The sequence below is a fragment of the Falco rusticolus genome, chromosome 3, assembly GCF_015220075.1.
Source record: "Falco rusticolus isolate bFalRus1 chromosome 3, bFalRus1.pri, whole genome shotgun sequence".
In the NCBI taxonomy this organism is placed as follows: Eukaryota; Metazoa; Chordata; class Aves; order Falconiformes; family Falconidae; genus Falco; species Falco rusticolus.
The window spans coordinates 110,785,421-110,797,544 of record NC_051189.1 but is presented as its reverse complement, the minus strand read 5'-3'; the positions used below and the strand labels follow the sequence as shown (position 1 = coordinate 110,797,544).

The following is a 12,124-nucleotide window of genomic DNA, read 5'->3' as shown; positions in this document are numbered from 1 at the left end:
GACGGCTTCATCTAAACTTTGTGGACAGACGTTACCCAGTATCTGGTGAACTGAGAGTAAAGGCTACTCAGAAGAGATGTCTTGGAGAACACTTGGGAGTAAAGTACAGATCCAAATCCTCAAGAGATTTCAAACTCGCCCTGTTCAGGTTGCAGTACAAAGCCGTAGTATCCTGGTCACGTACACCGTGTGATGTGTTCTGACTGCGTAGTTGCATACTGTGTTATTTTAGTAGAAACTGTCGCTTCGTTCACAGGCTGGAGCTGCTCTAGGAGTGAATAGCAGCTCTTAATGGAGAGGGTATGTGTAGGACCTTCCAGGATTTTTTGGAAGAGCGGGAATGTGAGGAAAACAATTCTGTTCCAGAGCAAGAGGCAAATAAAACACTGTAAGAAAGGCACCATATATTAAGTGTAAGGTTAATGGTCCATTTTACACACCAAGTGAAAGATATTAATGAAAAATATTAATGTTAAAGATGGGTCTTTATTCCATATGTATGAATGATTCATGTTGTTTCCTAAGCTGCCTCTGGGGTCTTGACTTTGCGATTTAAGTTCTGTCTTACAGGTATTTTTTGAGTGGAATTCGTAACTGTAGCTGGGGCTGGTGCTGCTTCGTGCTCGTCGCTTGCAGTCAGGCAAGGGTCCCCACCCAGACGTGCAGAATTCAAGTGGGTTGTTAGACCAGGAGTGGGTAAGGGAGCTGCTGGTGTAACCTCCGGTGTCTGCTAGGTGGTTATTGGCAGTACTGGAAGAAGAGGTGTTACAGCCCCTTCTGCCCTGGGACCACAGCCTCCAGCCCCTGCCCACTTGCAAGCCGTTCTGTAGTTCAGGGGAACCTGACCGTGACTTCCCATGCATACTTCATCCCTTTTCATTTTATTTTGCTGATCCTGCACGTTTACTTCTCTCAGTAAGTCTTTAAAAATGCTTTTGGTAGAGTGTACTTTTGAAAGCATGCATTTGGAAAACAGCATTGAAAATACTGCTGGTTTGTTTTTTTCAGATGCAAGGCAGTGAAACACTGAAATTCAAAGGGAAGCTTGAGCAGGCATCAAGTTGGAGGGAAGCTTTTTCTTAAGAGATAGGTAGCTGCTTCATTTTCCTAATTTATTCAAAACTCGAGTGTTTTGTGGAACATAGTACAGTAATCGGCAACATGCATTTGGTGTGTATATGTATCTTTGCTTATTTTTTTGTAAGACTTACGTGTTTCACAAGCCAAACATGGTCTCTGAGTCATGTTTTGGGTGGCACTGCTCCAAGAAACTGCCGAAGGGTTGTGAGAAACAGCTTTGATTATTCAGCGGGTGATGTTCCATTTTTCAGGAGTACAGGCTCAGCACCCAGCCTGCATGGTGCAAGGTGGCATTGCACGCGGGAGGTGTGCTGCCTTTCAGGTGAACAGCAAAACTGAGACTTGCACTCGTCATGATGCCCTGTGTCAGTCAAAAAAGAATTAACGATAATCTGGTATCTGGGCCTGTTCCAGCAGGACATGCCTGGATCCTTCTGCAGTTTCGGTGGTGCTGCTCAGCAAAGTTAAATGCCTGTGGTGGAGTAAACGCGAGGGATTTTTCTCAGGGGAGTGATTCTGCTGAGAGCGCAGAGGACGTGCTGCCTGCCCAGGGTGTTTGGAAGCCTGGCAGCAAGGGGAAGCAGCAGAGCTCTGGCTGTTGTCCTTGCCAGAGCCAGGAGCGCGGCCGCTGCTCCGGGGGCAGTTGGCTCTGGGCGCGCGTGGCTCACATGCACATCGCCTGCGAGTACCAGTTAGTATGTGCCACCTGCGACTGGGTGCCAGAGCGTATTTAGCGTTTCATTTCGGTGCTGTGACTGCTGCTAAACGTTGCAGTGGGGAAGGAGGTGGGAAGGTGAGAAATGAGGAATTCTTCCATCACTGAGCTGCGGGGAAGAGTTGTGCACTCAGACGCCGGAGTTTGGCTGAAGTTGTAGACCCCCTTCTTTCACTCATCTCTCTCTCAAAAAGCACTTTTTGTTCTGTGGTTTCTTTTTTACGTGAAGAGATGTGCTGGGGACTGAGGGGTCGTACCGCCTTCAGTAAACACTTTGAACTCATTTGGAGTAACCCCTTCTGTATAAAGCTAAATAAAATCAGCAGCAGTCTGCCCTCAGTGTGATAGTTTTCTCATTCTTAGAATGTGATTCAGTAGATACAAACTTTATCAAATGACCAGATTATTTGACAGTGTACATGCATTTTGGGTACTGCTGGTTTTAATCCAACATCTTTACTTTTTGGCTGGCACAATGCTCTGTGCTTCTTTAAAAGGGCAGGAAGGTAAATTGCTGATGTGGTACTGTTCATCTAAAGTTACAGACCCAAACCAAGATTTTTTAAAGTGACTAATAATTTCTTTGAGCTCAATTTGAAGTACCACCAAGGAGGCTGGTTTTCTGAAGGAGCTCAGTAGCCATCCTCAGTGGTGAACCTCTTTGAAGTGGCTACTTTAGATCACTAGTTGCTTTTGAAGGATCTAGTAATGCTTAAGTAAAATGATATGGCTACATTAATTGTAGGTGGTCCCCCAGGTGGGTTGTAGGTATGAGGTGAGATTTTTTTTTCCACCAGTTCTCAGTGCTGGTTTGGTGTTAGTCCCTGAAGTTAACAGTGGTCTGAAGCAGGACTTCACTGGGAGCGGAACTGAGTCAACAATGAAGAAACTTGAATTCCAGAGCCCATGTGTGAAACAAAACAATTTGTGAGTTATTGTGGGAGAGGAAGGCTACTTTAAAGATAATAAGTTCTTTGAACCACCGTGGTTAGAGAGTGCTGCTGGGTATCTTCTTGAAAGTTGAGAGTGCAAAGGATCTCGGCAACAGGTTTTTCCAGTTTAGATTCATGAAAGGCCTGACCATAAAATCATAATATTCGTGTTATGTCCTTTAGCGTCACATGATTGCGAGATAAAATCCTGACGTGTTCCAGCTTTTTCACCACTTTTATAAATAAACACCCGTAAATCTCAGCGTAGCTGCAGTACAGCACGTTAAGGTCGTTTTTGCGTTCTGCTGCTCCCCTGTGTTTTTTACACAGAGGCAGGACTCTTCCGCAGGAGGGAGGCATCCTCCTCAACAGACTTCTGCCCACAAACCTTTTTGTCCTGCTCAATACTTTGTTTCACTTAAAAAAATATAAAAATACTGTTCGTGTAATTGTTGGTTGATGTTTTTCCAAGTCCTTGTTTCATGTATTTACTTTCTCATGAAGCAATATGCTAGCGCAAGAGAGTACATGCCAGTTAGGTTAGCAGCACGATGGTTTAGTTCTCACTGAGAGCAGAAGCCCAGAAATCTCATTTATTTGTGCCCTGACACCCCCGTGGGGGCAGGCGGTCACAGTCCTGGCCTGTAAAATGCCTCACCTAATTCTGCAAAGCCAAGTGTTTAGGCTTAAACATCCGTACCTCTTTTTTTTTTTTTTTTTTTTTTTTTAAAAATATTTCCCCCAGACAGTCAGTTATTAGAAGGCAGTCTCTGTCAGCTTAGGCATTGTTTTATTGAAGGGTAGGAAACACTCCTGATGGAGGATCTCCCTGACGTGTCGATGGGATGTCTGTTAGGAGATGTGATAGAGTGCGTGTGTGTGTCTCTGAAATTTTGGACTGTGCACATGTGGTTTTTTAGGTTAGGAGAGTAGAAGTGTAAGCCCTGCAAGAAAAACACACTTTAATTGAGGGGAAAAACGTAAAGCAAAACTACCTGAATGTTCCGTCCTGTGGTGCGATGGTTTTGCTGTGTGTTCACAGACCGTCACCGGTGCGACTGGCCGCTCCGTCAGGCGCTCCAGCCTCCATCCCCACCAGGCACGCAGCTTATTTTTCTGGGACATCTCCAGTGAGCTAAACTAGCACCTTAGAAGGATGTTAATTGCACAAGTGTGGTGCAAGACGAGGTAATTTCCATTAAAAACACCAGATGTATTTGAGGCTGTCTGAGGGAAAGGTGTGTGCCGGGATCGGGCGGTTTTGCCACCACCTGGCCCGTGTGTGGTGGTCCTCGCGCGGTGCCTGGGGACACGGGGCGGCCGGAGGGGTTCGGTCTGGGCGAGTAGGTGAAACTGCTGAAGCGTTCAGGAGACAGTGGAACGTGGGGTGGCGCAGGGAGCCTTTCCCTCTCTGCCTGCCTCTGCTTGGAGGCTGCTGGTTTTCTGGGCGACCTTGGCAAATCGCTTTCCTTCTGACTCAGTTCCGCATCTGAAAAGCGGGGATTGTGGTACTGACTCATCCTGCGAACACCTTCAGATCCAGGGATGGAAGGCTGTAAGACCTGGGATTTAGTGGATTTTTATTGTAGTGAGTCTCACTGAATTCTGTGATTTGTGTCTTTAGTTAGGGCGTGCTTTCAGTTGAGAGAGTGGTTTCAACCCTGTCTACATGTAAAAAAACCAACCCACTATCATCTAAGTTGGGTTGGCTTTGATTTATGGTAGAGCCATAATTTTTTTTTTTTTTTTTCACCAAAGCTTTTAATCCTGATTTAAAAGTCCTTTGGTAAAAAGGGGGGGGGGGGGGGGGGGGGGGGGGGAAAAGTCCGTTTACCAGAACTTTTAATCCTGATTTAAAAGTCCTAGTTGATACACAGTGTAAACAAGTCCTATCTGCTGCCCAATACTTGGTTTCTGTGCCCTTTTTCTTGCAGGCATAATACGTTTTCGGATGCTGTTCCTTCTTTTCTTTGTATTTTTTTCCTTCTTTTCCTTTTTTTTCTTTCCTGGCTAGGACTGTTCCTAAACAGTGGGCTGGTGGGGGCTGGCCGCAGCACGGGGTGCGCTGCCTGTCCGGGCTGCCTGCAGCCCCCTCGCCCCTTCCCCATGAATTCCCAATTGCTGGGCTGCAGAGAATCCCTGTCCTTCTGCTGTCTCAAGTTACCCACACGGGTGATGGCAAAAGCAGGTGCAAGGTGGCAGAGCTAAAATCGGCCACCGCAGTGACTGCTCCTGTGTGCGCCAGGCGTGTGCCAGCTCCCTTCCCCCTCCGCTTGCCGACCCAGGGGGTTACTCCTAAAGCATCCAGCCACCCCACAGGCTTTTTAAAAAGAGAGTTGTAGGTCCGCTCCAGTTTGACACTGGTGCAGAGAGGGCAGCGAGTTCCCAGCAGCACCAGTAGCGTGGACACCACTGCCGTGCTGGTGCCTCGCCATGATGGGGAGCCTGTGGGAAGGCAACAGTAAGAATTCCATTAAGAACACGATTTCAATTTCTGTCTAGAAAAACAATCCCTTTTTATCTTGTCCCCCTAATCCTCAACTTCCAAGTAATCGCCAACGATGTATGAGCTTTCAAGCCCGGTGAAATTAGCAGGTGGACGATCCCTGCAGCGTGTTGGTTTGGGGGCAGGATGCACTTGAAAATGCAGGTCAGATTTTCTCAGACACTCTTGTGTCTTTAGATTTGAGGATTATTTTTTGATTATTATGAGGTTTCCCACAGGATCCAGGCATCGGCTCATTGCAGGCAGGAACAGACAGATGTTACTGGTTATAGAAGAACTTTTACAAGTCATAATAAATTTTAATACGTTAAGCTTTACTTAAATGGAAACATTCTAAATAAAAGGAAACTAAAATTTCTCTCTTCTAGTTATAGTAAAGAACTGAAGCCAAACAAACTAAACTCATTTTGGATATTCTTCTGTGTCCCTTGGCAACAGCCCTTTTATGGGACAACAAAATCTGGCTTTTGTTGACTTCCTCGTTACCGCGTTCTGCTCCTTAGACACTAGATGAACGCCTCAGTATTAAATTCACAAAGGCTGGAGAGGATGATTTACATATAACAATAACAAAACTTTGGCAGACGATTTTAACCACGAGTTTTAATTTGGAAATAATTGAATTGCTTACTTTTTAAAATTTCTGTGGTTTTTGTTTTTCTGTCGTAATGGAAAATTTTGTCCTTCTTTATGTCTGACTAGCAGTTCCACTGCACTCGAAAATCTATGTGTAAGGACAAACAAGTACTGAAATCTCCTTTTAAAGGGTGTATATTGAACTCTAAAAATAACCTGGAAAAAACCCTAATTCTTGGCTTTTCTTAGACGTGTTCTTATGTAATAAAAGCCTATTTCAAAAGATGTTCCCTTGGAAGAATGTAACTAGTCGGTTTTGGTTAGACTTTTGAAGAATTTGCATGTACAAGGTAGGTCTGTAATTAGCGCAGGTACTGGGGGTGCGCAGGTGCGAGGGGGAGCAGACGTGCATATGCATGCACCAAGGAGCTACAAGTACGTGCAAGATAGCAAAAGATGCTGAATTTAAAAACAAATCAGGGATTTTTTTTTTTCTTGTAGCATAAGGAAGGTTACATTGGGTGGTGTGTGTTTGGACTGGGGTGGGTGTTTAGAGTAGAGCGTCAGCCTTTCACCTTCCCTTGCGCTGACTCGTGCTTTCAGGCTTGAAATCACGGCCCGCAGAAGTGTCCTACTGCCAGTTAAAATCCCTGATTTTCACTTTTGCTTTGGGATTCTCGGCGGTATTGTAAAATTTGGAGTGGCATTACATATCACCTACAGCAGAGGCACCGCAGCGGCGGTACCTGCAGCCACCTGTACCTGTCACAGTCTGGTCTGCCCACACCATGGTGGCAATAGCGTGCAGCAGGCTTTGACATCGGGAAAAACGGCCAGGTGTCGTGTTAGGCTTCTGTAAAGTAAATTTCCTTTTCCATATATATCTATTTTAAAATCTGATATGGACTGTCTTGAGGAAACAGACCGCGATGCTTTTAGCTGTTCTTTACATAACGGTGGATTTGTCTGTCGGTCCCAGTTAGAGGGTCTGGGACACTGGGTGGGAGAGTGGATGCTTCTTCCAGATGATGTTTCGTACTTAAACAAACTGTCAGTTCAGGACAAGGCGAGAAGCCCTCTCACCTTCCGCAGTGGCTCTCGGTACTTGCGGTGAGGGTGGAGGGTAGGGTTTTTTCCCTCATAGCTTACTAAAGCCCCTATGGGGCCCTAAAGCATGTCTCTGCTTCCCCCCCCCCCCCCCCCCCCCCCCCATACCCTAATGCATGTGTGTGAGTTTCTTCTGCCTCTTTGTACAGTTACAGGCTCCGCATGGCCTCTAGATGTCCCTCCTCTTCCTCGCCTAACACCAGCACCCGGCAATGCAAGAAATCCAGCTGCACCGCATCCCACCTCTTCAAGGAATAGACCCCCCTGCGTGGCCAGCGGGGCAGGTACTGCAGCACGGGCAGGGGGTGCGCGGGGTGCGGGGGTACCTGCGGCGTGTGCCGTGGGCAGGGGGCTCCGCGATGCTCCCCGAGCCTCAGACAGCGCGGTGGCACTGCTCGTGTCACCAGGGAAGGGGGAGAGCGCTGGCAGGAGTGGGGCCCCTCGGTGGGGTCGGCCACAAGGGACAAGGACTTCTCCAGCGATGTGTGCTTAGATCCCATCAAAAGGCTCTCGCAGGGCAGTCAGCTCTTCAGCCCCCTGGAAGGTGAGAGGAGTTTCCTTTCGTTTATGAGCTTTCAAGACCTGAGGTGTTGCTCCTCTGGATCTTGAAGATGGGTCTTTTGTAAGGATGGGGTTTGTCCCTGCCGTGGAAGGAGTGGCATTTCCATCTGGTCGTAGTAGTGGGCAAAGTCCTTGGAAACCACCTGGGCTGAGCGGTTAAACACTGAACCAGTATTAACCCTGACCAAAAAATGGGTGCCTGGGAGCGTGCCCTCCAGCTGGCCGCTTTGGTCGGATGCCAGAAGCTCAAAGACCAGCGTTACAATGCAGATCGCAGCGCTGGCGTAACATACAAAAGCATCGGTTGGGGTGGTGGCGAGATAAACTGGTGTAATGAAGCTGTATGGGCTTGGACAAATTAATGACCTGGTCCAGTGTTACTGGTGATGCTGAACTGGTTTCCTGTTGGTTGGCTTTAAGCAAGACGCTGTCTTCTGCTCCTTCCCTTTGCCACCTGTGACAGGCAGGTAATCACCTCCTTTACGCTGCTGTAACAGCTAGGGAACGTTACACTCGCATGTGTAAGCCTAAAGGTGAGAACGGGTGCCAGCAAAATTTGGGCTGCAGCCCAAAATTTATTCTCTGTTCAATATGTTCAAAAAAATAACATTTGGGGGAAAAGTCAGTAAAATTCTAAAGTTTACTACCTCCCGAATAACAGGGGTGGTTGCTGATGAGATGTTAACATCCCTAACTGCAGCACAGACCATTTAGTCATGGGAAACTCAAGCAACAGTTAAATTTACTTTTTAAATATTTTTAAATATATATATAAATATTTCTATATATTTCTTTATTAAATATATTTTTATTTAAAATTGTTTTCAATTTCAAATTTCATTTTTTAAAATTATTTTTTAAAAATCAAAGAAATAATTATTAAATTAATAAATTATATATATATAAATATAAATAAAAAAACAGTTAAATAAATGTGTGCTGCACAACTTGACCTGCTTCCAGCTCGGTGTGACGGGGCAGTTACTCTGACTGCGTAATCTTAAAGCTGACTCTGATAACATGCAACTCTGTATTTTCAGGTACTAGGAACTTGTGGCTGGAAAAGGTGAGGTGAAGTAATCCTCAAGCATTATCCTCTCCTGCTTTTTCTGAGATGAGGTGGGACCGGTTCCTCAGTAGGTAACAGGGACAGCGGTTTCTTCTGGAAGCAGTGGCACGCTTCTGTCATACCGTCCTTCCAGAGGGGGGGAGAGAGCGCAGAGCAGGGCTCCTGCCTTTTCCAGAGAGCCATGAACTGTGGATGCTGCCGAGAGGGTGATCTCGGGGTCCCCTGCCACGTGGGGTCCACGCATCGACAGCTGGTGGAATAGCATGGAGAAATGTTCAGACGTTTGCTGGCAGATTAACCGTGTTCAGAGGGTTGATGGGTCTGGATGAGTCTCCTCTTTCTGGTAGGACACAGAGGGGTTTAACATACTATGCAATTAAATTCTGAAAAGACTGTTACATCATTTTAGTTTCTACTTTACATCCTAACGGGTAAAGAACTGGGCATCCCACAAAAACCCACGGAAGGGAATGGTAGGTTTTGCTGAGGTTTCCACATCTGAAGTCTGTGGGTTACCCCAGTCTCTTGACTTTGTACCATTAGCTTTAAGGGGCATGATGCCATTGCTTTCAAAGTGCGTCAGGACCCACATTTTTTTTGGAAGACCACCTGATAAGTGATCTCTGTGAAATGCACTGATTGCCCAGTTTCATGAAGGGACAAGCATCCATTTCTCAAAAGCTGCCATTACATTTGTTGCCAGTCTGGTACTCTTGCTATAGTCAGAATTTATTTATTTAGTGATAGTATCAAACACGCACGTTGCTGTGCAGTATCAAGCAACACTTTTCCTTAAATACAGAGCTTGCATTTGCAACCCTCGATACCAGCATGTTTAGTTTCAGCGGTCCTGTAGAGAGGGCATCCACGAAGGTAGCTGGCAGCCAGTAAAGACAAGTTGCAGAAACATACAGGTCAGTTGGTAGAATGTGGTGCAGAAAGGTCTCTTACCTCGTGCCCCAAAATGGTGACAATCACACACAGGTGCATCATCTGGCAGCGACAGTTCTCTGGGCCCCTGCAGGTTTCACCTCTGAGATGAAGGGTTCCTTCTGTCCAGACGAGTTTTTGTAGGATCCCTGCTAATGTAGCGTCGGGGTTTGGGATTTTTCAAGGAGGCCAGGGGGGTTGGTTACTCTATTTCCCCCTTAATTCAGTCTATTTTTGCCTCTCCTTGTCTTTGCACTCCGCACAGATAAGCACACATCTGTGTATGCACACATTAGTTAAGAAAACACAAACAAGTGCCCGGTTGATACTCCTTCCTGCCACCCTGATAAAGTAAAAGAAAAAAAGGATCAATTTTATATATATCTTCATATATATATATGACATATGTATTTATATATATATATGTATGAAATTGCTGAAAACAGTTTTGGGTTTTTTTATAGTTTTGATGAAAATCAAATTGTTCAAAAGGAATACAGAAGCTTTAAACAAGAAACATGGGTTTTGTTCAACGTAAAAAAAAATGTTTTAGCTACGTGTTGTTTGAGCTGGAAAGAAAAGGTCTTCGGGATCTTCTGTTGTCTAGCTACAGACTTTTTGGATAAACCCCTATTGGAGGCTTTCTAAGTGCAATTGTGGTTCGGGGGAAGGCTGAGATGCTGAGGACTAGGTGAGCCATAAAAAGCTACATCCCCTCCCACGCTGGAAGTGATGCTTCCAGTTTGAGACTGTGAGACCGTTGAGATGCAGGCTTTGTGGGGAGAGCTTGTGCCATTGCTGGCTGCTCTTTTTCCTGGAGTCTCTAGGATTTGTCCCCTCTTGAGCTTTTTGCTAGCAATAATTCCCTCTTGAAATATGTGATGTACTGATTCCAAACAAAGGCTGAAATTTTTCCCAGCAGCCTTGGAAGACTGAGATTCACATGGTTCATTAAAGCTAGTCGGAAGTGAGCATCCAAATCTGCTAGGCAGCTTGGTAAATCTTGGTCAAATAGCACAGTAATTACGTTTCCTGGCCTTACGTATATCTCAAAGAAGCTGGCGTGCACATACAGCTTAATCCGTTTGGCTCGCTTTAGTTTTGCACGTTATCCTTCTTTTTCTTGTCTCTCCACGTGTTCTCCTTCCTCTTATCATCTAGAATTAGTATGGTAAACCCTGTTCTTTCAAACGGGAATTACCTTCCTGTGTGTCTGGACAGCATCTAGGTCATTTGAAAGATGACAGTGCAGTGCTAGTAAAGCCCAGCTCCGATATACTCTGTCTTAAAGCACCGGTCTGAAATGCCCTTGATCTTCCCGGAGCAGCTTTGCCGCAGTCACGCTTACCGGAGACATTTGTGCTGCTGGGGAAGAGCTTTCCTGCCACGCAGCCCAAATCCTGCTTTAAACAGTCGGTTCTTCCGAGACCCACTCAACTTCCAGCAGCAGTAAGTTAAATCAAGTACCGAGTGTCTGGCACAGCTGCTGCTGCGTTCAGTGCCTTTAAGGCATACCAATGAGGTTATTAGAGGTCACTTTTGTGCAATTTATTTTTGCTGCTTTTTTTAGAGTGGTATTAACTATAATAACTGACAAACTCAAGGAGAGAAGTGTGTAAATTGTTGTGATATATGAACGCTTTTTTCCCAGAGAAATTCTGGTTTATCACACAAGCCTGTAAATATGTATTTACAATTTTAAAAGCACGTCTTTATGTCCCTGGTTGTAAATGCTCCGTTTTTAAAGTTTTATAACATGTGTTACTCAACCAAGAGACCACAGCACACAGCTTTATATTGTACTGGTCTGTTTGAAGGATCCATTATGGTCTAAGCTGTGGCAGAAAAATATCCACACCACTGACAAGAAATAACCCACAGTTGCACCAGACTTCTCATCGTTTTCCCTCAGATTAAAAACACAGGTTTTTTGGGAGGGTGGGGGAGCTGATTTTTCTTGCAGAGAAAAGAGCCAGTTCAAAATGGTGTCATTTCTCTGGAGCGATGAGGATATTTTATTCACAGTAAATTCAGGAAAGTATGCCATTTTTTTTTTTTTCCAAGGCAGAATTTCACAGTTTTGCAGCAAATTTTTAACCTCCCCCGTGCCTGCTGATGAAACGTGAAATTTTGCCCTTGACTAATATCACAAGTTCTTGTGAAAGTTCAAGGAGAGGGTGGGGAAAAAGCTCAGGTTTTGCATGTAGGAATTTGTGAGGCTGACACCGGTAGCTCTGCAGTGCTCTCATGACAATGCTGATACTGAGAAGTTTATTAAAAATAAACTGTCTGGAGATGTGGTATGAGCTGGTTGGTGCTTGGGTTCTGAACATTGCTCTGGAAGACTGAAAGCTCTGTTGTCTGTCCGCCATGTAAAGAAAAAGAACAAGAATAAATTCATGTGACAAACTGCTTTATGGAAATATTTATTGTTATTTCAGCAAGGGAAATCTTCAGAACGGAGATTCGATGTGTTGTGGCTCTGAAACTGCTGGACGGCTGGGGGTTTTCTGATGGGTGGCAGGAGAGGAGAAGCAGGTAGAAATGTCACCTCGGTCTCTCAAGCTCTGTGCATGGAGTGGTAATTCCTGCAGACCCAGCTCTCCTGACGGCTCCAGGCTCGAGGTCTGCACGCTCGGATACGCAGC

The 12,124-nt window shown here is 45.4% G+C and overlaps 1 protein-coding gene across 4 annotated transcripts in view; it reads left to right on the top strand.

Moving 5' to 3' along the window:
• The window catches only part of PRDM2 (PR/SET domain 2), a 73,372-nt gene extending 61,483 nt beyond the window's left edge, over window positions 1-11,889 (top strand). For 3 of the 4 annotated variants that reach the window (XM_037378901.1, XM_037378898.1, XM_037378902.1), the window contains 2 exons: window positions 7,066-7,200; window positions 8,518-11,889. In XM_037378901.1, coding sequence (XP_037234798.1) covers window positions 7,066-7,174 — 109 coding nt within the window. In that variant the 3' untranslated portion in view covers window positions 7,175-7,200; window positions 8,518-11,889. Of the gene's footprint in view, window positions 1-7,065; window positions 7,201-8,517 lie in introns of those variants that run through there. The other variant, XM_037378899.1, reaches the window with a different exon arrangement.
• The last annotated feature ends 235 nt before the right edge of the window (window positions 11,890-12,124 follow it).